This window comes from Oenanthe melanoleuca, chromosome 5, assembly GCF_029582105.1.
Source record: "Oenanthe melanoleuca isolate GR-GAL-2019-014 chromosome 5, OMel1.0, whole genome shotgun sequence".
Classification (NCBI taxonomy): Eukaryota; Metazoa; Chordata; class Aves; order Passeriformes; family Muscicapidae; genus Oenanthe; species Oenanthe melanoleuca.
This window is the reverse complement of record NC_079339.1, coordinates 55,648,895-55,676,614: the sequence shown is the minus strand read 5'-3', so window position 1 is coordinate 55,676,614 and position 27,720 is coordinate 55,648,895. Positions and strand designations below refer to the sequence as shown.

The 27,720-nt window shown below is 40.1% G+C and overlaps 1 protein-coding gene across 4 annotated transcripts in view; it reads left to right on the top strand.

Moving 5' to 3' along the window:
* Positions 1 to 5,364: 5,364 nt before the first annotated feature.
* PPM1A (protein phosphatase, Mg2+/Mn2+ dependent 1A) overlaps positions 5,365 to 27,720 on the top strand; it is a 36,801-nt gene continuing 14,445 nt past the window's right edge. The window contains exons 1-4 of one of the 4 annotated variants that reach the window (XM_056492101.1): positions 5,366 to 5,813; positions 19,679 to 20,530; positions 22,242 to 22,359; positions 27,346 to 27,454. In XM_056492101.1, coding sequence (XP_056348076.1) covers positions 19,697 to 20,530; positions 22,242 to 22,359; positions 27,346 to 27,454 — 1,061 coding nt within the window. In that variant the 5' untranslated portion in view covers positions 5,366 to 5,813; positions 19,679 to 19,696. Of the gene's footprint in view, positions 5,814 to 19,678; positions 20,531 to 22,241; positions 22,360 to 27,345; positions 27,455 to 27,720 lie in introns of all 4 variants that reach the window. The other 3 variants (XM_056492103.1, XM_056492102.1, XM_056492104.1) reach the window with 3 other exon arrangements.

The window sequence follows — 27,720 nt, the reverse complement described above, 5'->3', positions numbered from 1 at the left end:
AAAAAGAGAAAAATGGAGGGATTACCCCTCCTCAATATTTTAGAATATTAATAATATTTTATATACTAATTTACATTAATAGTAAATATATTACCTTTATTCTACATTTTATCATTTGTCACTTTATAAGATTTACTTTATATGCTTGCATTTTATATGCTTTATTTTTTATTATGCTTGTATTTATTATGCTTTGAATTTTTATTGTGCTGATTTTTACAAGCTTTATATTTTTATTATGTTTCTATATTGAATATGTTTTATATTAATTTTCAGCATGAAAGGATTTTGCTTCTGTTGATATTTTGGTCTTTACTATACTTTGCTTTTGCAGATTTTCTTGAATTATAGGTTACTTCCATCAGCATATTCTCCCTGGAAAAATAAAACTTATGACTGAGCATCACTTGCTTTCTCTTACAGCTAAAATAAGAAAACCACATTGTGATGCCCTAATGATTTTGTACCTAATTTTGTAGTTTGAAAATTACCAGCATTTGGTTTTTAAATGAGGTCATAACTGTTGTTTTTTAAAGCAATCAGCCTCTGGTCTCAGAGGCAACAAAGTATGGCAGGTTGGGAAGTACTTTTCAAGAGTCCAGCAGAAAGGGAATTAAATCAAAAGTGCTATATTTCAAGAATGCAGGATGTTTGTGTGTGATTACCAAAATCTTTGTGACATCCTTCAGATAAATTCAGTTTGGATGCAGGATACCCTCCAGGTGTGTGCTTTTGATGATTTAGACATCATGTGATTATTAATCATCGCTACAGTTCCGGCATTTTATGGAGTTCCCACTGGCACAGCTGCCTGAGCAGATCCCTACAGGTGTCATCCCACCAGGGTGCTGCAGGAATAGCACCAGGAAGATGGAAAGCCTGCAGGGTAATCATCCATCTGACTTTGGGATTCCAAAAATAGGTGCAGCCCCCGGGAGAAAGGATGAGGCAGGGCATCAGTACTTCCCAAGCCAAATATGAAGCTATGGCAACATGCTGCTATTACAGGTCACATATACCATTAATATGAAGATTTCTGTAGATAACCTCTAAGCATCTCTAAGGTTAAAGGTAATTAATTAATTTTAGCTATCTAAAAAATAAGGATCTAGTGTAAGTAGTCATCTCAGTTTCTTCTGAACTCACAGAAACTACAAAAGGGAAAAAAGTCACCTTCAAAGGACTCACCCAACCTGCTCCAGACACTGGAGAAAACATGACAGTAATAATCACCTGTCTCCTTCCACCAAACCAAGGTAGCCTGGACTACAGCTTGATTATACATCTAATATTTAGATGAGTATTACCAGGTGATACAAATCCTCTTCCAAACTAAACAAAACCGCACAGTTTACCAACTTTTTAGGCTGCAGAGTAACTTGAAATGTGTTATTTCCCACCTACATCAGATATTCATGTCAGACCATAAAAGAGAGAAGAAACAGGGACAGGAAGTAAGGAGAGCTGAAACTAAGGTTTCAGGTGAGAGAAGTTCAGTTTTTTTCTCTGAGAAGTCAAGAAATCTAAACGGTGCAATACAACAGTTCACAGTTACAACGGGGACCCTTCACCTCTACCCTGCCCTAGTGAGGCCACATATGGAGCCCTGTGCTCAGTTCTGGTCTCCTCAGTTCAAGAAAGACAAAGAGCTACTGGAGAGGGTCCAGTGGAGGCCATGAAGATGATCAGGAGTCTGGAGCATCCCTCCTGTGGGGAGAGATGAGGGATCTGGGCCTGTTTAGTCCAGAGGAGACTGAGAGAGGATCTCATCAATGCATACAATTATCTCAAAGGTGGATGCCATGAGGATGGTGCCAGATTCTTTTTGGTGATGCTCAGAGACAGGACAAGGAGAAAAGACCATGAACTAAAACACAGGGTTCACCACCACAGGAGGAAGAGCTTCTTACACTGGCAGTGGCAGAGCACTGGAACAGGCTGCCAGGAAGGTTGTGGAGTTTCCCTCTCTGGAGACATTCCTGACCCAGCTGGATGCATTCCTGTGTCACTGCTCCAGGTGACCCTGCCTTGCCAAGGGGTTGGACTGGGTGAGCTCCAGAGGTTCTTTCCAACCTGGCTGTTCTGTGATCCTGTGATTCTGTGGTATTGGTACTAAAAGTCCCTTGTTTGAGGAAAACACAGACAAAACTCCAATACTCCATGATATATCTTATAATAAAAGAAGTTGAAGCACTGGTATTAAACCAGAAAGAGTTAAAAGGAGTGTTGAGCAATACAGCACACAGAGATTACAGCAGGCTCATACAGAATATGGTCATTGCAATGGAAGTTGATTCCAAAGTGCAGTTAAATTGCCATGTGATCCCAGCAGCAACTGCAGTCCCATTTTCTCTCTTTATGGGAAATGATGTCACTGGGAACAGCTTCGTCGAGCTAAGTGTGGAATTTTCTAAATTGAGTTTTAATGAATAGACGTGACAAAGTCATCCCCCTGCCTGCAGTGAGTGTGCATTGGTGACAAAAGGCTGTTTATTTAGATACACAGGTTTTTAAATTTTTTATTTAGAAATACTCTTGGGAATTACTATCCATCTAAATACTTTAAAAACCTGTAACAGGAAACAGAATTAAAATTGTCCAAAATAGTATTTTCTAAAAATAGGCTGGGGAGCAGCACATCATTTTAAGTATGACTATAATGCTAAAAGAATTTTCTTGTTCCAAACAGTGAAATATGATCCTTCTCAATAACTCATAATTGATTTATGATACAGAGTTCAGTTTCACAATGGTTCTTGTTACTGTGGTGCTAATGAGTGTGGTGACTACAAGTCCCAACCATCTGTATCACAACTTGATGTACAGCTAAAGAGAAAATAAAGAGTTGTACACTGGGAGATGTAGTCTCATCAACTGCAAGTACATTTAGTAGAGGGATATGATATACACAGCTATTTTATTCTAATTAAAGTGATGCTTGAGTTTCTTGTAAAATATTTATTACCATTGTCAGTGAAACAGGCCAAGCAAATCTAGGGAACTAAATAAAAGTTATGCTTTAAGAAAATATTTCAGTAATTTGATTTAGTCCAATTTCCCCTGAAAAATGTATAAATAGTAAATGAGAGCAGCAAATTCTCTGCTGTCATTATATTCTTGCAGCTTAAAATGAGGGCATCACTAAAAAGATACCGGGCCATGTTTTCATTGAGTTATATTTTTTAAAAAATCCACTCAAAACACAGATGTAGGTAACATGGAATCTAAAGGAAATCCATGACTGTATATAATTTGAAGTGCTAGGAGAGCTTTATTAAAGTGGAAAAGGGTGGTAAAAAATCAAATTTATTTTTAAATGGAGAGAAACATGGCACGTGCCTGCAGGAACAATTCTGTGTAATCTTGGGATGGGAAGGGTTAGGGATACACTTAAATCTAAAGGTCTGTCTCCACCAACAAATTTTATTGCATTTAACTACAAAGGCCTGAAATTTCTAAACTAAAGGCCCTTAATAGTTACCAGAACATTGAGCACGACTGAGCAGTGCTCAGTATTGTGATAAGGATCACAATTAGGGTGAATACAGAGAGATCTGGTCCAAACATTCCCTCCAGCCACAGGCAGCAAGGGGAAATGGAGATTCTGCAATCATACTGAAACATGGTCAGTTTATCTATCACAGGAAAGCCATACAGAGATGAGGTCTTGCTGTATTTTTCACAGCTCCTTTAGCTCTCTCTGGCAGGGTTTTGCTGTAAAATGCCCTCAGTCACTGATGAACTCCACTGATGGTTGTCACCTGTGGGAACATAACCTGCAACTGGAGCCCTCTCCAAACATTCAGTTTAGGGATTGCTTTGATTTGGAAAGGACCTTAGAGACCACCAAGTTCCAACCTCCTGCCATGACCAGGTACATCTTCCACTACACCAGGTTGCTTCAAGTCCTGTCCAACCTGGTCTGGGACACTGCCAGGGATGGGGCAGCCACAGCTTCTCTGGGCAGCCTGTGCCAGGGCCTCACCACCCTCGCAGTAAAGAATTTCTTCCTAATTCCCAATCTAAAGCTACTCTCGCTTTGAAGCTATTAACATATGGCTGTTTGCTGTGATTACTGTTAAAGATGGAAACTATCTAGACAACCTTGCCAAGCACCCACTTCACCTTTCCCAGACCTCAGCATCCCTCCCTCTGTATTCAATTCCTTCTTCACATCCTCAGAGCTACCGTGCGCTCCTAATCCTCCCCTTGAAGCACTCCTGCTGGCACTCACTCCACCTCAGAAATCCCCAGCCACGAGGTTTAACCCTGGCTTGCTGGAAGAAGCCATTCCTCCCAGAATCACCCCTCTCCCATCCTTGAGCATCCTCCTCCCCTCCTTGAGACAAAAGAGAGGTTTGTCCAAAAGCTTCTCCTCTCAAATTGTTCCCCGCAGACTGCTGGGGGAGTCGCTTCATGAACACACTCCCGTGTCTTTTGTCCACAGGCCAGCCTTCATCAGAGGGGGCTGAAACCCGTGGATTATTAAACCCATTATGCGTTCATTACTGGTAATCCGCTGCTGGTTTTGCCAGCGGTTGTGCTTCCAGCCGGGAGATCCTGCAGGGCTCCGATTCAGGCGAGTCCCTCAGGATTAGAGGACGCAGCCACAACTGTGCCAGGGGACGTTCAGGTCGGACATCAGCAGAATTTCTTCATGTAAAGGGTGATTAGACATTGGGACGGGCTGTGCTGGGAGGTGATGGAATCACCGTGCCCGGAGGTGTTTAGGGAATGACTGGACATGGCCCTTAGTGCCATGGTCTGGTTGACACGGTGGTGTTGGGTCATAGGTTGGAGGCGATGATCCCGGAGATCGTTTCCAACCTAAATGATTCTGTGATTCAGGGAGACGAGGCCGACCCCACCAGCGCCTCGGGACCCACTGCGCGCTCCATCCTCCTCAGGTGGGCTGAGCTGCTGCCGCCACCGCGCCGGGACCGGGACGCGGACTGGGATGGGAACAGGACCGGGATGGGGATTTGGATGGAGATTCGGACGGAGGCTCGGCTCGAGGCCGCGCTCGCCATTTGGATCGGGATGAGGAACACCCGCCCCCCGCTCTCGCGCCAGCCTCTCCCCTCAGGAGCAGGGGCGGGGCCGATGACGTCACCGCCCCGCGCGGCGCGGCGCGGGACCCGGGGCGGAGGGTGATGTAATACCCGTAACGGCCCCGCTCCGTCCGACATCCGGGTACCCTGCCGGGGTGCTGCTTTTTATTTTTTCCGCCTTTTTTATTTTTTTATTTTTTTATTCTTTTTTTATTTTTTTTTACCTGAAAATCTCCATTTGTCGCTTTTTTTTTTTTTTTTTTTTTTTTTTGTGGAGGGGCGTTTTAATTATTTGATTTGTTTTTTTTGACGTGGGAAGGAGACGGCGAGGAGGGAAAGGGCGCGGGGGCGCGCGCGCGCGCTCCCGCCTCCCCTCCCCTGCGGCGTGCGCGCCTGCGCAGAGGGGCGGCGGCGGCAGCGCAGTGCGAGTGTGTCCGTGTGTCCGCCCGTCCGTCCGTCCGTCCGCGGCCGGCGCTCCGCGCGGCGCTGCGCGGGTGGGCGCGGAGCAGCTCGGGCGGGGGACGGGGACGGGAGGGGGGGCCGGCGGCGGCGGCGGGGGCGAGATGAGCGCTGGGCTCCCCCTGGGCACAGAGCCGCCCTGTGAATGAGCTGAGGCGAGGCCGCCAGCCGGGTGCCCCCCTCTTTCTCCTCCTCCTCCTCCTCCTCCTCCTCCTTGTCCCCCCCTCCTTCCCCTTCTCCCCCGCGCACCGCCGGGAGCGCGGCCCTGCCCGCACAGCCGGCGCCGACGCCGCGGCCGGGGGGGTAAGTGGCGCTGCGCAGTGCGGGGCCGGGGCGGGGTGAGGGGGCGGCGGGGCCGGGGCGCTGCGGGGCCCCGGGGCCTGTAAACAACCGGGGGCGGCGGGCAGCGCGGGAGCTCGGCGCCATCCCCGGCGGCACAGCTGGGAGCGGGCCGGGCGGCCGGAGGGAGGGAGGGAGATGGATGGGGAAGGGGAAGGGGGGAGCGATCCCGCTGGGCTGCCGCTGCCCGGAGCCCCCTGCGCAGCCCCTGCATTGCGGGCGCCTGCTGAGGGTGGCGGTGTCCCCGCAGCCCCCCGGGCTCGGCGGGAGGAGGGTGAGCAGCGGGCTCTGGGCCTGGCGCAGGTAGGAGCAGCAGCTTTCCCTTTCTCCCTGCCCCCTCCGTTCCTCGCCCAGAGTTCATTTAATAAAGGCTATAAACAGCCTCCTCTCCCATCGCCACCCAAACGCTTGGGGCACGGCACTGACTGGGGGGGGGGAGAAAAAAAAAGACAACACGCATCTATTTATAAAGCACCCCACCCTGGCGAGGGTCGGAGCATCAAGCGCTCCCCAAATAGTGACATTGTGATGCAGCCGGCGGCTTTCACTCGCCAACGCCTTTCGGGCGTTTAAAGTTTGTGTGAGATTTCGGTGCCTTTGAAAACAATGTCTTGAGCAAAGGTTGCGCTGACGATCTGTGATCTGTCACGGCGTGCGTGGTAAAAGTCCATGGAGGAAAATGCTGTTCTCAGTGAGAAAGTTGTGCGGTGATGTGCTGGGTAATTGGGCTTGCGTGTGAAATGCCAGAGGTTCCGAGCATACATCTGGCCTTTTTGTTACATTAGATTGTATTCTAGTAGCTGTGATACAACGTTAAGACAGGCTGGAGGTTGCCAGTTTCAGGAGAATTGATTTCGATGTGTTTTTGTATTTATTTGGTAGGATTAAAAGATTTCTTAGTGTTGCCATGTGGGTGGCAAAATTTTATGGTTACAGAACTAATGTTTAAGTTTATGGTAGCACTTGGGAAGAACTAAATTTTTTTGAGCTGTACCTTCTGTCAAATGGGAAAGTGCTGGGCGTTGGGTTGGCCTCTCTGGCAACCTTAAGGTCCTTAAAGTATTTAATCCAAAGGAAATTTTTAATTTTTTTAAGCAGAATACAGTTTTAGATCACAAGTAGCTGGAAAGAAGGTAGGTGATATATTTTCCTTAGATTATGATATTTGGCATCAGAGTAAGCAGAATCAATTTACAAAGTAGAAGTTCTCCCTCTTGTGATTCTAGGAAATTAATTTCCAAATAAGAGCCCTTGTAGCGCTTTCCTGAGCTGCTTCAGTGATTAGGCGGCTGAAGCAGGTTTTGTGAAGTACTGGTGGAATTAAGGCTGAATGGCTACTGTTACTCAGGACCCTGAGTGAGTTGCCAAATAATCAAGAATTGTGTAATTTCTAGCCACATTTATTCTCTGATAGCTTTGCATCTGTTGCTATTCATAGTTTCTTCTATGAGTAACATCAGAGAAAACGTGGGCCAGGGAAGTTTTGCACTCTACCTATGCAGTCACAGTGGTGTTCAAAGGGAAGATGTTAAAGGACAGCAGCTTGGATTGGTGCACTAGCATTAGCTGCTCCTAAAGTTTTCACTCCCAGGCCTTTCTGGGTCTCCCTTTTATATATGAGACCGGGCTAAAAGACTTGCTGATGCATCATGCCAGTTATTAATGTTTTCCTCACAGAGATCTCTGTTAAAATCCTTGGATAAACGTGGAGAGAGTTTGTCTGTCCTCTCACTCTCTGCTGGCATAGCCATGTTTTTCTCATAGGCAGGGCCTAGTTCTGGTTTACAGGTTTAGTCCTCTGCTTGGTGGTTGTCAGGTAAATCTCTCCCCTGGAGGTACAGTAGAAAACTATACCTGTTTTCCAAGTATTTCCTTAACTGTCTATAGGTATGCTTGGGATACTTTTGTTGAGAGCAAAGAGAGATGGAAATGCCAAATGACTGGCAAAACTTGCAGGTCCAAACAAGCAGATCTCACTCAGAGCAATTTGAATTGAAGCAGAATACTAAAAAGTTGTTAGTTTTTTGTTTGTTTTTTTTTTTTTTTTTTTCCTATAAAATCGAGCTGGTTGCTTCTTATCTGGAGTGCAGCTTATACAGTGGAGTTGAGTCATTCTTGCTGAGATAGCATTTTGAGAACTGTTGTTAAAATGCTTAGATATTTAACTCTGGCACAGTATAATTTGCAAACTTATGTAACTGGTATGTTTTTGAATGCAGCTGTCAATAAGAGATCTTATTGCACTTTTTGTTTTTAGTGGAACTAGGGAATGTAAAGTAGCTGCTTTTACAAGATGACCTAAATATAAACAATTTAAGAATAGCATGTTTCTTACTAAAATGTTGGCATTGCTGTTGGCTTAATTTTTACGTGTTCAGGTCTGTTCTGATGTACAAAGTACTTACGTAATTGGCTAAGCAGGACAGCATTGCAATTAAGTAATGGAATGATGCAGGTCGTGCTAATAAATAAACAAGTTTTAGAATGGGAAGTACTGTAAAATAACTGTTTTCATTTTGCCTCTGCAAACCAGAGGCTTTTTTAAGACTTGAATAGTAGTTAATGTTTGAAGTCAAGACAATAAATTTTTGCTTCTCTTTTCTCATAAATCCTACTTGACTTTTAGTTTTTTATTTAAAAAAATTGACGTATCATCTGTTTCTTTCTAAATGACGCAACCTGTAGTCTCATTTGTTCTTTTGGAAATTAATCTCTTTTTGGATAGTACTTGGTTGCTGAACTCTTAATGATCTCTGTAGTTTTAATCACATGATCCAAAATTCAGTTTAGAATACTAGGATAAGAAATAAACTTCTGTAGCATTTACACATGCTTAACTACAATCCTCTTCATTGAGTGAATGGCAAATGCAAAGTATCAAGTCTGTGTATACAATATGTAATCCCTGAAAAAATGACAGGGTTCTTAAGATATTTAGAAGATCCAGGGAATGTGCATAAATGTGCATTTTATGTACATTCCATTCACCAGAGCTAAAAAATATTTTTAAAGGCAGATTCATATATTTGAGCCATGATGTGGTACACAACACAGTGGAGATAACGATTTCTATGTGTAGCTTCTTTATGTTGCTCTCTGTCTGTGAAGGAACAATTTTGCATTTATTAAGATTTAATATTTGTAGAGTAAATCACTTGACTCTTAAGACTGGGAAGAATGTGTAGACCAAGGGAGTTGTAATCAGGGCAGAAGAAGAAAGCAAGTGTGATACCATGGGACTGAATAGACTGATTTTTGTTCCTGGGTAGAGGCAGTAACCACTGGTGTTAAACCACTGCTCAAAGTCTGCTTTTCTGTATTTGTCTGCTAAACTCTGCTCTGTGTTAAACCACATACTGAGTTACAGATTTCTGTCAAGTTGCTATCTTTTTTCTTATTCATTTTGTTTGTGTTTAAACACAAATACCAGTACAATTCACTAATGGATATTTCAGCTGCTTGTTGGAGTCTACATAACAGAGTGTGTTTATAAATACATGAAACAGTTGCTCAGATTTTTTTAACAGCTCTTCTCAAAAGGTGTTTATATATGTGACTAAAACAACGGAATAAAAACTTATTTCACTGACAGTTCCAATGAAGTACACTTCTACCATTTAGAGTGTAAACTTTATAGCAGTTTAATCTATGTGTATCAAAAGAGCATCTAAGAGTGCTACAAAGGATGAAGCAAAACTGGTTAACCATGTTTCAATATTGAAATGTAGAGAAATGCAGTTTACAGGGAAGGGAAAAAGTACATTAGCCTCTTCATTGCTAACAGGTTAGTTTTCAAAACTAAGAATATTTTAGTAGATAAAAAGGTCTCTAAAGTCTTCTAAGATAATAATTTACAAACCAAACAAACTCAAGTGTAACATGACTTGTATTTTGATAGCTGCAGTTTAAATAAAGCAAAGCACTTGAGTGTGCTTATGGTGATATGACATGTGCAGCTGAATTATGTGAGACTACTCAGATTTGTGATGTTGCTCTCATCTTAAATACCTTGCTGGATTGTGACCTAGAGAATGAAATGTGTCTCGTGTTTGGGTCTCAGCTGTAACTTGAAGGATTTTCTGTATCTTATGTATGCAATTTATTTTTACTGCCAACTCTCCTTGTCATCTGAAATTCAATTGGTAGCCTGTATTCTTCTTGACCATATATCATAGCTATTTGTCCATTAAGCTCTGTGGTATTTTTTCCTCAGAAATGCCCTAAAATGCAGCGGCCATGAGAACTGTGTAAACTGTGCCTGAGCTCTTTGTGTTGGAGATGAGTTTAAGGAATTCTCCAGCTGTTAAGTAAAACCCAGTCTTTGGAAAGGAGTGCAGAACGTGGAAAAATGTGGGCGGTTAAGCAGCTAGCATTAAATTGTAGGAAAATTTAATGAAGAAAGAATCAGTTGCTGTCAGTAAATAATTTTCTAGTTCCCTCAGTCAATTATAGTAAGTATTTGGACAGACCCTTGTTAAAAATCAACTGCTGCTGCTCTCTGTAAAAAACCATTCTAAGACTGCAGAGCAAGGCCCTGTAAGCTTAGGAAATGCTGGCATTAGCACTGCTTTGATTTTTGGGGAGCAGGTGAATTCAACAATGTGCTCATTAAGTGACCAGAATGTTTAGACCTATCATGAGCTCTGGTTTGGAGTGAGGGGAGCACCTTTACTGCCTGGTTTATCATGGGCAAATCACCTCTTTGCTGGTAGTGATAGAAGTGAACTTGGCAATCAGTGTGCCCCTCAGGGGAAAGCCTTCTGTCCTGAAAGCTTGTCTGCATAAAAGGCTAAGAACAATAGGGTTGTTTTTTTCATTGGTTTCTTTTTTATATTTTTATGTAGTCTTAGGCGAAAAATCTATTTTATTGCAGCAATCATCCTCTGTCCTTGTTCTTTTAATGAGATAGGAATGCTGGGGACGTGAGGGTGAAATAGCTTTGTAAATAAAAGCTCTCTGTGTGTACAAATGAGCAAACTCCAGCTTTTCCTAAGCTTTGAGGATTTGACTTCCAGGTCTTAATGTGCTTCTGGCATAGTTTTGATGTCATTTCCTTGCAAGCAAAGCCAGGTTAAAGCTGTAACTTCAGAACATTTCCTATTTTATTGCCATTTTATTCCCGTGTGTAGTCATCAGGTTTCAAGTCTTTCCTATATGCTGATTTTCCTATATCCTCACAAGAACAGTGTTAATGTTGCTGAGATTAGAACCCCACAAATGTTTTCATGTGAAGTGAAGGGTCTGGGAAATTGCTTGTGTATTATTTCATAATATTGAGTGCTTGACTAAACAGGAAGTTTTGGGGCCTTCATGAAACATCATCTTCTAATTATTGGGTACACACATACTGGTTGTGTTTTCTCAAAATAGTTTATTTTTATTTTACTCCCAAGCTCTATCTGTATAAACTTTATTTTCACTTTTCTGTCATAGTGGTAAAATAAATTCTGGCATATGGTTAAAATAAATTGCTCATGAGAGCAATTTATAGTTGGCTGGTGCTTCTTGTTGAAGTTAGGAAGATCTGAAGTTTGAAAGTTTTAAATATTTAGTTTTTGAAAGGAGCAGTGACATTGGTGAGCAACTTGAAACACAGAGGAGAAATTAAAGAGCAGGTGGAGGGATGATTCCATGTGTTCAATTTTCTTGAAATATATAGGACTGTATTAACTGAATTTTTAAGATATTTGTGGTGAGATTATCAGTTCAACAATACAACAGAGGGAAGGTGGGGTTCTGTAAGAATTTGTACACATTACCACAGGCAACAAACTATATCAGCTGTAAAAAAATGGCAGTTTTCTGAACTGAGAGTGTAAATTATTTCCCATATTTCAGGAATAGTTCAATTAATACAGTTGCTGTTTTGTTGATTTTTAAATTATTGTTATTCGAGCCTCTCTTTGTTTTTGGAGTCTCAGCAGGACCTTTTTCCGTGGAGCATCTTTTTCCTGGTTTATTTTAACACTTAGCTACAACACTGGCAGAGACAAATTGGCAGTAGCTTGACTTCACTCCTGTTGCATTTGAACAACCAGAGCAGTCATGGACAAAAGCCTTTCTGAGGCTCTTTACCCAATATCTTCACTCTTTTGGGCAGGGCAGGATGGGCTAGGACTCCCCAGTTGTCCTAATTTTTCTGAATAGGTTTAGTTGAACTTGATGAAAAAAGTTAATTCTTTTTGTTTGGTTAGATTCATTTTTTTTTTCCTTTGACACAGAAATAGCAGTGGAATTATGTGAGCCTTCCTCTAAAGAAAACATTCCTCTGTGAATCTTTAATGTTTTTTTTGTGGCAAGTATTGTTTGATTGGTAAAACTGACAGTAAATGAAGATATTGAGATTTCAAGCTGTAAATAAGAGATCAAAAAAATAAATTTAAAGAAAAGGGCTGTTTCAGCTATTATTTGAATATTTGGTATGTTAAGATTTATTAAATTCTTGCACTCTAAGTGGCTTGTACTCAAGTAGGAATTTTTAGTTAGGCCCACAGTGTTTAGGAGTGGGGAAATAATCTGTTATGAGAAATGACAGTGGCAGAGCACTCGTGGTATTACAAATACTGGAAAAAATTGTAATTCAACTTTTATGACTTACTATAGCTCCATTCTTCTGGGTTGTCTCTTTCAGTTTCCTTTTCACCCATGTTTTCTTTGTGGTGAGACTGTTGCTGTGTGCAGTTCTGTTGGAATAGCTGTGGAGCACTGTGTATTCCTTCTGTCATGAGCAGCTTGGTTGGAATCCTTAAATTCACTTGTTTGCATTGCTCTTTCAAAAAATTTGAATCTTATTGCATCTCATTGATACATAAACTGAAGCAAGGCCTTTCTTTCTCCTAAGTTCTGTCTACACAGACTGCAGCTTCCTTGGGTCTTCCAGTTCTTTTTTTCTGTTTTTTCAATGGGACTCTGAATTTTGGCTGGAGCCTGCAGGAATTTCTGCACTATTAACAAAGCAGTTGTCTAAGCTGTTTGTCTAAAATGGGTGTCTTTTGTTTATCTTCCAACACTTCTAAGTAAGAAATCTTTGGAAAATGAAGTATAACCAGAAAGGTGCTGAACTCAACACCAGCATGGGCATATTTTCTGCTTATTAATGCTTTCAAGCAAGGACCTTGGTGTTTTCATTCTCATGCTGTTCAGACAGCAGCACATGAATTTATGCAGAGCTACTTCATTGATTTTCATAGTTCTTGTAGTGCCATTTTGGTTGTCTACATAGTTTTTCATAGAGACTGGGCTGCTCATACTTTGATGCTGCTGTGGTTTTTTTCTCTTATGCCTTCCCACTTCTAATTTGTAGTACAGATGTTTTGAAAGAGGCAAGAATTCTGTCTGGGCCAAGGAACACTCAATCATGTTCTGAGGGCTTCAGTCATGTCAGCATCCTGATGAGTGACTGGCACTCGTGGATGCAGTTGTATCTCCTCTCAGAATCAGTGTAGTGATTTTTCATCCCAAGTGGTCTTGGTGATTCTGGAAAGAACTTAGTTTCTTCCATGACTGACTAGACTGCAAAATTGACTCCATAAAGAATTCTTGAGACTATATCACCATCTTTCAAGCTTTTGAAGGAACAATTTGTTAGAGGTGAATTATCAATTTCAATGTCCAGGGCTTCCTTTTGCAAATTTGCAAATTCAGATTTCACATGTCTCTGCTGGAGAGAGTTTGAACCTCAGCCAAAATGCACTCATATTGAGAAGCTTCTTATTTAACCTTGGAACAGGTTTAGTTGTCTGCAGGAAAGGTAGGTAGGAGCAGAAAATAATGTTTTAAGAAGAAGCTGAAACATGTTGTTGGAGGAAGGGTGTTAACTTGGAAATGGTTACCTTCTGTGTACCAGAAGGCTTTAATAATCCTCTCCTAAATCCTACCTGCCCTGCCATACACACCACGTGGGATCAAATATTTTGCTGCTTAGTACAGGGAAGCATTTGGAAGGGCTGTCAGGTCCTAGCAAGGAGGAGGGATTTTAAGCAGAAGTTATGTTTTAAAAAAACAGCTCTTCAAACAGCTTAGCTCAGGGAAATGGCAGTGCCTATGGACCAGTTATTAAGAGGTCAAAGCTCATAGGTGTTTGTATCAGAGGTGCAATGATTTAGTATTTTCTGCTGTGCTGTGAAATTGTAACAGCCATCACTGTTGCATATTAATTACTGGGAGAGAGGGAGGGTAAGTTGGGGAAGTTTGGAACAGTTCATACTTTCCTTCATACACACAGAATTGTTGACTTGCTTCCTCTGTTTTGTTTTGGGTTTTTTTTTTTTTGTCTGCCACAAGCCATACCTCCTATATCTGTCCTAAGCCAAAAGTTCTTAATGTTACTAGAAATTTTCTTACCCATAGTTTATGGATAGTTTATGTTCTTCCTTTTGCAGTTGTCTTGCTGAAATATAACACAGACTACAGCTGTATGCCCAAGAAACAAAAGTTCTGGTGGGGAAATGGTGGGTTAGTCCGTGTTTATTGAAATAGCCCCACTTCTGTCTTTTATTTCTTTTACTTCTTTTTCATAAACAGTTCACGTCTCCTAGCTGGCCATGTGTCTGTGTCTGAAAGTACACATTCAGAAACATCAACTGTAATTTTTTGGTGTTTTATTGATGTTTCAAACTGTGAGTGCCAGAACTCAGTCATATAGCCTCCAATAGTTTTTAAACAGTTTCATTGGCAAGAAGCTTTTTCATGACTTCATTCAGCCCATGACTGTGGTGTAATTATGTCTCCTCATCTGCGTGTTCTGTTTTATTTTAGTCATTCTTCCGATCCCTGGGATGTTCTCTGACATGTTGTTTGTTAAAATTAATTGATTTGGAGCATCCAGTATGTACTGTCAGTTTTTCATTCAAGAGGCTGTAACTTCTGAAAATGTTTCCACGTTTACACCATTACATGCTGTCTGCTACTGCATCCAGCCTGCTTAAGGCAGAGGGAAAAGTACTGCACATCAGGCTGGAGTTGAAGTGAACAAACGCCCTTTTTCTAGTCAGTAGCAGTCTGTATAATTTGGTGACTTGCTCTGTGTCCTGTAGTTCAAGTAAAGGTTGTAATCTTTCTCTATGGTCCTCATTACAACACATGGGGTGTAATGTCACTGAGAGAATTGTTCCAGGAAATTGGAGTGTGGGGGTATTTCTCAGCTTAGAACAAGTGCCTGTGACTTCACTGTGGTTCATGTAAGCAGCTTATCCTAGTGGAATGAATACAACTTGAGCATTGTTTAAAAAGGATTATTAATTTACTTGTAGTTCAAGTGAAAGTTTCAGATGGGGGTGGTTAGTTTTCTTGGACAAAACGATCAAATCTTTGTTCAAATTCTTTGGAAAAATAAGTTTGTATTTTTGTAGGGATATGTGGAGTTGCATTAACTGTCCTTTGTGAATAATTTAGGGCTTATCTTCATTTGAACCTTCAGCAAATGAACAAGCAAATAGCAAAACAGTAAAATTTATTTTCCTGTGTAGCAGAAAGCATTACAGTTGTGCTGCCTGGATAGCACAATTTGAGGAACAAATGAAGGGGCAAAGAGATTTCATGCATTCCAGTGATGTATCTGTGGTTGTCCATGGTTGTCCATGGCCTGGTATACTAATTACCCTCCTTTTTCTTTGCCACTCTGTTCTCCAGTTGCATCTACTTTCAAGGAGTTTAGCTACTGACTCTTTGGCATGCTCCATTCATTAGTTCAGTTTTGTTTCTAATACTGCAGTCCTTTGAATTTTGGCACTCTTGTGTTTTATCCAAGATCTTGTTATTTGTGTTGATTTTTCTAGGCCGTGTACAGTATTCTTACTTTTTTGTCTGCAAACTGCAACTTGAATTTTCTGTGCACTTGCTGGAGAGGCTGTCCTTCAGTTTGACCTCCACAAAAATCAGTGCTTCAGAAATCATGGTTAAAATGCACTTGTAGATGCAGAGATGCACCCCTGTGCGTTCATTTCTGTTCACAGGGGTCCATTTACACATCGAGCTTTGTTCAGATGCCTGTCTGTTGCTCAGAGCCAAAATCCAGAAACTTTGGTTGCAGAAAGCTCTTCTCTTTTAGGACCTAAAACTAATGGAAGTTGGTGATACAAGAATTATCTGGATTAAAATTGAAGCTTGCTTGTCTGATAGCTTTGCATTTGTAGCATCAGATGATGTGAGAGTCACCATTTATGAAGAAAATGTTGCACTTCTGACCTTTTTACAAGGCACAACCCTTACAGTATTATTCAGAATGGTCCTTCTTTAAAGAAAAAAAAAAGGTGGTGTATGTTTGCCACTACACTTCATGATTAAGGTGCCTTTTCTCTTACTTTGCCTTCAATAGGAAGAGGAAGAATATTTGTTTCCTTCAGTACATATGTGCATCATTCAAGCATCCCAAAAGTTGAGGCTTTGAGGGTAGAGGACTCCTATCATGAGGCTGCAGTTTTCTGACATAATTGTAGAAATGTGTGACTGGATTAAGATAGTAAAATTATTTGGAGAATAAAACAAATCATTAAGAGGAGAAGAAAACAAATTATTAAGAGGAGCCCATCATAAAATGAGGTCTCCTCTTAAGAAAGATGACTAAAGACATAAAGGGAGGCTGAGTTAAGCCATGTTCAGGATCTGTTTTATGTATTGCATGCATTGCATGCAGTCTCTTCTGGGTCTGTGTTTTTACATAACAAAGTCATGCTGTAACCTGGGCACTTGCTTTGCTATAGGTTAATCAGATTTGCATAGAGTTATGTGCTTAACCAAAGGTGTCATTCCAACTCAGTCACTGTAGTGCACAAAGCACCTCATCAAAGAATGACAAATGTGCTCATAATTTAGGTAGACACTGGTGTGTGAAAAATGTTTCCATAGATATGGACTCAAAAATAGGTCTGAAAGGTAGTAGGAAGGAGGCATAGCTTTATGTCAGCATTTCCCTGTGTGTCCATCCCTTCTTGTAAAATGAAGATTCTTCTTGTTCATAGCTAAGACTCTTGAAATTCTTCAGGTTTTAACTACACATTAAGGGTATTGGGGGAGAAGTAGCAGATAGTCTTCATCAGAATTCACAGATTTGTCAGTTTTAACTTAAATTTTTTTGAATGGGAATTGAAATTCTGGAAAAAACCTATAAGTCTGGCACATTCGTCCTATCCACAAGTAACAATGCTTTTTCTGCAGATACAGTGAGGCTTTTGAAAACCTGGCCTATTCTCCTGCAGGTTTAGACTGGTATTCTGGTGAAAGTCTGGTTAGCTGGAGTGTGGCAGGGAAGACAACTGCAGTTTTCAGAGGGGGCCCACTTCACGCTGTGGGCAATTTCTGAAGTGTTTTTTTGAAAACCACATTGTGGTTTTCCTTTTGCCCAGCTGTAGTCTCATCCATAGTGGGCAACTCTCACTCCTGATTGTGGATCAACATCTCCCCTGCAAAGCTTATTAGCTTAAAAGACCACCAGCTTTCAGGTTGTCTTCTGGGAAGGGATAAGGCAATTTGGTATTTAAATGGGGAGTGATTTGTTAACTTAGAAGGTGTGTTAGCAGTTCTGTAGTTGTTAGAACTTCACACAGACTGTAGGTATTTCTAATTACATTACAAACTACTGAGCAGGACAGTTTACAAAACACAGCTCTGAATGTTGTGTAGATACTAAAGTGAGAGATTAGAAGAAAAATGGCCCTTTTTAGTCCAAATTTCAACAGTGTTTGTGGTCGGTATAACTGTATCCTGTTCTTAATGTTTTTCTGTTTTATTTTAAATAGAGCAATAATGTCAAATACCTCATAAAAGTATATTTGCCAGGGCAGTTTCTGCTTTTTGAGCTCTAAATTAAGGTGAAAAAGTTGAATATCTGCATTCTGTTTAATGATCTCCTCAACAAAGAGAGCATTTAGTGTTAAACTCTGCTCCTATCATAGAACGAATAAAAAGAATTATTCAGCAAAATAATTCCCCATGTGATTTATAGCAGCATTCTGTAATTATTTTGATCACTCTGACTTCACTAGAGTTGCATGTGAAGATAAAAAAGTCTTAAGTAGTATTTTTTTCCTAGCAACTGCAGTAATGTGAACCTCCTGCCTGTACTTGGGACACAAGACACACCGTGCACACTCGGTTTTGTTGGTTAGTTACAGCTTGCTTGGGCATCAGTATTTTGTGTTCACTTAAGAGACAGAGCTCCAGAGCAGGGTTTGGGGTGAGGGGAAGCAGAGGTGAATCACTGCTGCCATCCCCAAATATGTGTTTTGTTTTTGTTACAAAGGCATGTGAGCCAAAGAGTGCATAACCAGTCCCCATGCCTCACATTTGAATCACTGTTGTGGTGAGATCAAATGTAAACATTCCTTGACTGTTTATTCTAACACAGATGTTTCAGAAAGGTTGACAGTGGCTGGAAGAGACAGTGTAAAGAGCTTTGTTGGATATATGGTGTCACTAATGGCTGATGCTGTATTGCAATAAAAGCATGTTATAGAAAGGTGATGTTGTCACTTAGAAAGTGGTCAGATATATTCCATGGTCAAGTTTAACACTTCTAAAACCACTGGTGTACTGACTTTTCTGCTAGTGCAGCTGCTAGTTGAGGCCTCAGGTAAAATCTGTTTTATTTCTCAGCTAATTTTTGTCCACAGTCTTCAAATAGTAAAGCTCATAGTTTTGTTCCATTACTTTGTATTGTATAACAGTGATTTGCAGATTCTTTGATGCTTCCCAAGGCATAATTTGCAAGTATGTAAAATGTGTGACCTATTTTGTACGATTTTTTTAATAATGAGTGCACAAATAAAGTGATGTGGATTAGAAGGGTGGGTTGGATGGTTAGGGTGTGAAAACCATGAAGATAAACCAGTCAGTTTACACTGCCTGCAAATATAACTCTTATTCTGTTAAGCATGAATATTTGCTGCATCACATCCCAAGGAGGAGAGGGTGTGCAGTGTATGGGTCTGGCCTGAATCTTGATTCACACAAGAGTATACAATATGTGTGATTTTTATTTCCAAACAGATTTCATCAGACTTGTCAGGGGCCGTTGCCTTTCAGTGAAGCATGAATACATGAGGGTTTTAAGTAAATCTGCAGCACAGACATCTGAGAAGCTGCTGCGTAATTTAACCGAAAATCTAAGGATGAGCTTTCACAAGATGGCTGAGCCAAACTAATGGCTTACTGCTGCCTAAAGGGACAGCTGCTCTGTTCCTTCCCAGTCCTGCTGCTAGTTTATCCAGTGTTGCTTTTTCCTTTATGCAGACTCTGGCATCCTCTTGGTCATTCTTGGAATTTATTTGTTAAAAAAAAAAAACCAAGTAACAACCGAACCCCTAAAAAACCCTGAAATCCCCTTCTTGAAAAGAAAAAACCTAATCAGTTTGTTTTCATTTTCCTATCACAATCAGAAAAGCAGTGTTAGCAGGAATTTGTGGCCAGCAGGTAGGGATCTGGGGAATGCCAGTGTCCTGGAAACATTGAACTCTTTCATGGCTCAGTAGCTGCAGGGAACAGCCATTCAGATGTGTGCCAGTTAACAAGTCCTCTTTGAAACTGGTTTCATACATAGTTCTGTTTGAGGCTTTTGTCAAAACCATGAATGACAGTGAATATAAATTTTTCAAGTAAAATAGCTGAAAGTACAAAAATATGAAATGTGTGCAGTTCAGCTAGTAGTAGTGTCCTTGTTTAAATTAGATGAAAGCAATGCAAATTTGACTGGAGACACAGAAAAATCATCTTTATAGCTTTGTATTTTGATCATCTTAACGTTACTTGTACCATTATTTAATATCTTCCAACAGGATTTTTAAATGAGATGTTTAAGAAATACCTTAATAATATTTTTTTTTTCTCCTTTGTAGAACTGAAGGGAGGTCACCATGGGAGCATTTTTAGACAAGCCAAAGATGGAGAAGCATAATGCCCAGGGGCAGGGGAACGGGCTGCGTTACGGTCTGAGCAGTATGCAAGGCTGGCGTGTGGAAATGGAGGATGCACACACGGCTGTGATTGGTTTGCCAAATGGACTTGATGGATGGTCCTTTTTTGCTGTCTATGATGGGCACGCTGGATCGCAGGTTGCCAAGTACTGCTGTGAGCATTTATTAGATCACATCACGAGCAACCAGGATTTTAAAGGGCCAGATGGGCCACCATCTGTGGAAAGTGTAAAGTGCGGCATCAGAACAGGTTTTCTGCAAATTGATGAACACATGAGAGTCATCTCCGAGAAGAAGCATGGCGCAGACAGAAGTGGGTCAACAGCTGTGGGTGTCATGATTTCTCCCCAACACACGTACTTCATCAACTGTGGAGACTCGAGAGGTTTGCTCTGTCGAAACAGGAAGGTTCACTTCTTCACACAGGATCACAAACCAAGTAACCCCCTGGAGAAGGAGCGTATACAGAATGCAGGTGGCTCTGTCATGATTCAGCGTGTGAATGGCTCCCTTGCTGTTTCAAGGGCACTTGGGGACTTTGATTACAAATGTGTCCATGGGAAAGGTCCTACAGAACAGCTGGTCTCACCCGAGCCTGAAGTTTATGAAATTGAGAGATCAGAAGAAGATGATCAGTTCATCATCCTGGCTTGCGACGGTATCTGGGATGTTATGGGAAATGAAGAGCTGTGTGACTTTGTAAGATCCAGACTTGAAGTCACTGATGACCTTGAGAAAGTTTGCAATGAGATAGTTGACACCTGCTTGTACAAGGTAGCCAGACTTGAGAGAAGGAGTTTACTGTGTTTTCACTTTTAGAAGTTTATGAACAAGTTATTATTAACTTTTCTTCCAGTCTATAAATATTCAATGGTTTATGGTAACGTGACTTTGACAGTGATGACCATGTTTCCTACAAAAATGATGACAGAGGGGGAAGGAATACACAACAGAAACAATGTTTTTCTGGGTGGTTTTGGTTAATTGAGAGGTTGTAATCATGGACAGATAAACTGTGATCAGTGGAAAAGTAGAAGCTGATGGGAATTTATGGGAAGCTGAAGACAATATCTGCCCTTTTCTGTTTCATAACATACTTTGCAAAACCTTAAGACTTAATCAGGCTAGAGAGTATTTTTCCCCTTCCTCATGTTCCCCTGCTTTCTTGGGCACATAGTAGTAACATTACTGTCATATTTACATCAAGATAAATGCAGAATCAATGAACCTTGACTTCATATTTTGAAGACCTGGCTTCCTAAGTTAGTTTTTATTTTGGTTTAATTACTATATTTTTTATTCACTTTTTATATTTTGTTGTGTGATACAGCTCAAGTAGAAGATGAGACTATTAGGTTTAACAAAACTATGTAACTTTGTCTGCATTAACTTCTACTTTGTATTAATAAGTTGCAGTATGATGCAGTTACTGAGTTTCATAGCTTGATACTTACTTTGCAAAGGCAAACTGGAAGGCATAGAGTAAAGCCAACATTTTTCTAAAGACAAGGTCCCTGTTCTTCCCACGTGGCTAACAAAATCATTGTTTCCCATCTGGAAAATTGTCATTGCTTTCCAATACCTTGGCAAATTGATGATGGTTATATTTTTGTTTACATTTTTTTGTTTGGTAATCCTAAAAACAAACACCAGGAAAGGAGCAGTGGCTTGTGGATGCTGTAAGCTTTGCAGGAGCAACTGTCAGCACCTCCTCATACCCATACACTGTTGTTCTGCACACTGGCTTGTTCATGATCTTGCTGATATCAGTGGAGTTAATTAGTGTTAAAAGTTAAGCCTATGGATTCACGTTTTAGCCAAAGCACAGGGGTATTGAAAATAAACCAAACAGTTACTTTGCAAATGCAGAATGTGTTTGTATGTTTAAATATTAAAGTATTTGGGTTCCTTTTTTTGTGATTTTAAATGTAAACATTTTTTGCAAAGATCTGGGTACCTTACAGCTGGTTTTCTAGCAAATTCTCTCACTTGCAACTTTTCTTGTTTTAAATGAAAAGGACAAGAAAAAAATTTAATAGCTGTGATTTTTGGTGGAAGCACTGTCTGAATTCAGCACCTTCCTGATTAGTGCTTTTGAGCAGTAATGGTTTTGTTCACTCATTCAGCTGTTTTCCCCAAATGCTTGGATGGTACTTAAAACAAGATGGAACACAACTTTGTAATTATATATCACTCATTACTAATGTCAGTTTTTAGATGACAATGGGTTGTGTGTAACTGACTCCATGTAGTCTTCAGAACATAAGAGAGGAAAAAACAATGACTTGAGAGTTGTACCAAATGAATGGGCCTGAAATTCTGTAAGGCCTACAGGGAGATTAATTCTAATGATAATATTAATCCATAATAGTGAAAGTTGGATTCTGATACCATGTGATTTGTGAATTTCTGTGTTCAAAATGCTTTGATGTGTGTTTAGCCTGGTGTGTATACATTTCTCAAATCATTTTTTCTTTTCCACCAGGGAAGTCGAGACAACATGAGTGTGATATTGATCTGTTTTCCGAATGCACCAAAGGTATCACCAGAGGCGGTGAAAAGAGAGGCAGAATTGGACAAGTACCTGGAAAGCAGAGTAGAAGGTGGATCATTTAAAAAAAAATAAGTAACTTTGTTTCTAAACAGACCCCTGGCCCCCTTCCCCTTCCAACAATTAAACCCTTAACACGTACAGGCTTCTTAGTAGACCTTCAAGTGCCATTGGCCATCCTGTGTACCTCTGAAAAAGGCACTGATATATGTCCTAAAAAAGTTCTGCTATGACGGTGCAGCAGCCTGTAGCCCTGAAAATTATTCAGGATGGCAGAGAATTAATTTGTGGTCAGTGTTGTTGCTGAGTCTGTTGACAGCACTAGCTAGCTTCAGACCAGTGAATCCTGGTCCCTGTTATGTGAAGTTAAATGAAATAATCACAATATTTTACAAAGTGTCTGTGAAGATGGTAATTTGAGTGCCATTTTTCCGTATAGTTAAGTACAAATCAGTTAGCTGTAACATTTTATTATCGAGTAATAGTAGGGTTACAACTTGATTACTTTAATCTTTAAGCACCTGCTTACATATTTACTTATTTGAAAGTACGTCAGAAATTTGTCAAAACTAATCTTTAAGCATTCACAACAAACAAAAGCTGGGAACTCATCTTACTCTGATAGTAACTTAAAAGTTTTTCTTTAAATTTGTATTTCAAGAGCTCTTAAACTTTAAATTGAAACTGGGAGTCTGGGGCTTTTGGATTACATAAAAATGATGTTTGAAATCAATCAAATAGTTTCTGATTAAAACTGCATTTATAGTGCCTTTTGATATTTAAAACCAGCTACAGCTTGGAGTTTGCTTCTGAAATCTAAGACATGCTGTATGCATTATTTGCATAGGTTAAGTCTATTTTTGAAGTGGACTCCTCTATATGTTACAAGTCTAGTTATGTGTGTGTCTACTCTCAAAATCCTTAATAGCACACAGGGCACGATAGGCAGAGTTCTCCACAACTATGGTAGCAATGATTAGTAAGTTAGAAGAGTACATGATGTGCTTTTTTCCTCCTTAACTTGCATGAAGGTAACACAGTGCAGCTCCAGAAATTTCACAGAGAGCTTGCCTGCATGGGAACTGTGGGCTCAGACAAACCCATGTGCAGTTTTATAAAGCACTTACAACCTGTGTAGGTGCTCGTGCAGAAAGTGCCACGTTTTTCTAAGGCCTCGCTCGCCAGGTCTCTGCAAACTGCATCTGTTCTGCTGCTGAACAAATGCCCAGGCAGACTTTTCTGTGCTTTACTCTGCACACTTGCCTGAGAGGAGAGGTTGGTGCACAGTCAGCGTGGTGTGAATGTCCCTGACAGCATGGCAGGAATATCCCAGGCAGGAATATCACACTGCAGGAGGGAAGTGTCAGATGGCTCCCCCCATGCAGAGCAGGCAGCAGGTTTGCACCAGGCGTGTGTGGAGCTCGCTGTGTGTGCCCACCCACAGATTTGGTGAAGAACAAGTGTGCAGGACATTCACACATTGATTCACAGGGTGGTAACTCTCCTCATCTGGGCAAGTACTGCCTTCTTATCTTAGATATTGTGTCTGAGTTCAGACAAACCTGTGACCTGGAATATGAAAATACGATGAAGCCAAGGCTGCATCTTCAGCTGGCCTCATCATACCCCAGGAATATTAGAGTGGGGAAAGCTGGCATTTTTGTACAGCTGCTTCATTTATAAAGGAAGAGCCTAAACACTGGACCTGCATGAGATTATGGTACATACAAGGAATTTGGCTGCTGGTACTTTGCATTTATACAAATAGGAAATTTGCAGGAATGAGCAAAGTGTGATAATTGCATGGAGGCAGAAGGATTCTGTATGTAGTTATAAAGCACTTTAATACTAATTTAATGGGATGATGTCTGAATAACTTGAGGAAATATATTGTACTTCCCCTCAAGGGTCTTTGCTTAATTTTTAGAGTTATCTTCAATCTTTTGTCTATTGTTGCACAAAAATATTATTTAAATTAATGAATAGTTAGTAAACACTACTCAACCCAGCAGTGATTTGTATCAGCTGTTTGCAGAATTTGGCCTTTTAGGACTTATGAATGAGGAAAGTTGAAAGGCCTGAACTAAGGCAGAATTTCAAGAACAGGAGCTGATAACTTCATTTTATTTAACTTAATTCCTGTGCCATTGCATTGTTTCTGAAGTAAATGATAATGCCTTATTGACCAGTAAGGTAGGACTGCTGCAGCATCTGAAACTTTATACACTACAGTGAATAATCTTTCTCTTGTCTTAGGATACTATAAGAGTGGCAGTGCTTAACTTTAAAAGCCTGATTTTTGGCTGAAGGAACTAAAAAATATATAGATTACTTTTCGAATGATCTTACAATCTGTAATATCAATTTAAATTTAAAATTCATTAAAATGGAAACTTGGTCAAAATGCATATTACATATTTTTATGCACTTCAGTACTCAGTGAAGTCCAACAAGTAATGAGAGTCGATCCTTTCTAAAGTGCATTTTTTTTTTCTGGTTGTATTTTTATCCTCTCAGCCCAGAATATACCTTTATACTGTTAAAAACTAGTGCACATTTTAAGACTGAATAGTATTTAATGATGATGGTCATCTTGAATAAGGAGAGATGATTCTGATTTCCAAAAATGTAGAAACCTTTCTACTCACCATGTCACTTAAGACTCTCCTGATGTGTTGGTGGTCCAGACTTGTAGCTGCAACAAATAATGGAAGAAGCAGCAAGTGTGGAGAAGCATCTTTGTGCTATTACTTGCAATAAATCAATGTTACTCCTGAAGTATCATGTGAACTTCATGGTAGAAGTAATCAGTCATTCCAAAATGTGTTGCTGTTATTTGCACTAATATGTGTTATTGATGTGTTGACTCTAAAAAGAAACTTGTCTAAGCCTTTTTTTTTTCTGTTTTCATTTTTTTTTACATAAAACCATTCCATACAAGATAATCCCTGAAATATTTATACTTATGTAGAGATAAATAATTTTAAGTTAGCTGTTATATGTTCCTTCCCTAATTTTCATAAAAACAAAATTCTGGCCTTTTCTTAAACTTTGTATGGAATCCTTTTTTGAATCCTTTATTTTAGGCTTGTAAGTACATTTTTCCAGTACTTGATGCCATGAAAATGTGTAGAAGGTTTAAAAGTAAATTAAAGACTGGGGGGAGGGTTAAAGTTGTATTGAAACAAGATAATTCAAATAAATTAAACACAGCTAGCAGACCGACTCCATTTGTTGTGTCTTCAGTGTTCATTCAGTCTGTATCTATAGTTTTATCAAAATATAAATGTATTCATTTAGTGGAGACTGTATGTTAAATGTACTGCAGTTACAGGTTGTGAAACTGTGTAGTATAGGTCAACTATAAATTCCTTATTTTTGTACAGCAGAACTTTAGCACTAGCACAATGTAGCATATTCTAGATGTTCAAAATTGCACAATAAAGGAACTTGGCAAACCAAATCTGAGATCTTGGCTTCTTATTCAGATTTAAGATTCATAGATTATTTATTTTCTAAATATTAGATGGTAAAATGAACTTTGTAGATTTTGAGGAAATGGCAAGGTTTTGAGGTGTCTCTGGTGTGCAGTGTCATGTACTTAAAATTTAGGTTTTGGAGTAAACAGCTTAAAGCTTTGTGCTGCAGAGTTTGATGCTGGTTGAGGACTAGGCAGTGTTTCCACTATACCTTGCAAATAATTTACACAGCCTGACTGCAAAACAGAGCTGATGGTTTTTGTAAACACACACAGCCCTGAAAAACCATTACATGCATAAAAAGTAATTCACAATTGTTGTTTTTTAGGTTTGGTTTTGTTTTAACTAAAAAGGACTGGTTACATGTTGGTTTTAAGAGCTTTCAATGTGCCTTATCTCACAATTTATAAAATGGAAACTTGGTATATTCTTCTGGAATTTAGGGCAAAATCTGAATGCTTGTGTGTTTTTTCAAAAGAGGTACTAATGAATTCCAGCTACTTTCAATCTGTGTAAATGCTTTATTACATGAATAGTAGTGTGCATGTACATACATGCATGTGTAGATGTGCATATATGTGTACATTATTGTATGCATGTTGCAGTACTCACTTGAAGATGAGCAGCACCAGGTCTTAAAAATTCATGTGTTTTGCAATTTCTGAGAGCTCATGCTTACAGAGAAGTGAATGAGGCGCATTTTTAAAAATGTTCTTGTTCTGTAAACTTCATAAAATTGCTGTTTAAAGAGTGACTCTTCAGGGGTGGTATGGTCTGAAATGTCTTGAATTCAAATAAAATTGTATGCTTTTGGCTTGAGGAGAAAAGTGAAAAAAGCAAACACCAAAAAAACAAAAACCCAAACCAACCAGGCCTAAGAATAAAGTTAAAGAATGAATGCCTTGACAGATGTGGTTGTGGCTCTAATGCAGATTGTCTTCACCCAGAAGCTGGAGTGGATCAGCTTTAAGTTTCTGCCCTGAATTTAAGTATCCCTGAGTTGAGGATGAAACTGCCAATTAGATGTGATGTCCCTGGCTTTTAATTTATGTGTAATAATTCTTAAAATTTGTATGTTGCTGTAATGCAGTGAGGTACAAGTATTGGTTAATACACATATAGCCATGGGAATTACTTCTGACGTGTAACCTTTTATTTCTTGAAAATCCTATGTTTTCTGTGATGGCAATAATAACTTACCTTGTGTTGCAGCAATAAAGCTGATGTTAATATCTGCCCCATGCCTTGGGCATACTGTGGGAAGATATTACATCTTCTATCTAATGTATAGCAGGAAAGCCATTAAAGTTATTTTTTCCTGTTACTAGGTAGCTGTGTATTTCTAAAACCAAGTCAGCATGTTTAACAGCAGTAAATCTGTGTCAAATCTGTTACAGGTTTTTCCTTATGGAACCAAAGTTAACAATTACCATGTTGAGTACGGTCTGTCGCTTTAATTTTTTTTTAATGTTAAGCTGCCTTTTTATAAAACTGAGTGTTTCAATCTTTTTAAGTTAAATTTGGACTGCACTTACAAAAAAAGTACTTCTGATTCCCAGAGATCATAAAGAAGCAGGGTGAAGGAGTGCCAGACTTAGTCCACGTGATGCGTACGTTAGCAACTGAGAGCATCCCAAACCTCCCGCCGGGGGGGGAGTTGGCAAGCAAGTGAGTTCACATCAGTGTACATGTGGGGTTTGATTGAAATCACATCTGAACTGCAAGGCCACTCTTAAAAGTTGGGGGGCAGGGAGGGAGGAAGGGCACAGGACAAAAGGTTGATGATCTGTTCTCCAGTTTTTATTACTCAGCTGTTCTGGATGAAAAGGACAAGCCTAAGAATGGAGTTGATTATGAATCATTGCAAAAATTAAATGTCAAACTGTAGTTTTGGGAAGGAATGAGGGGTTTTTAAGGGTGGCCTGAGTGTCTGT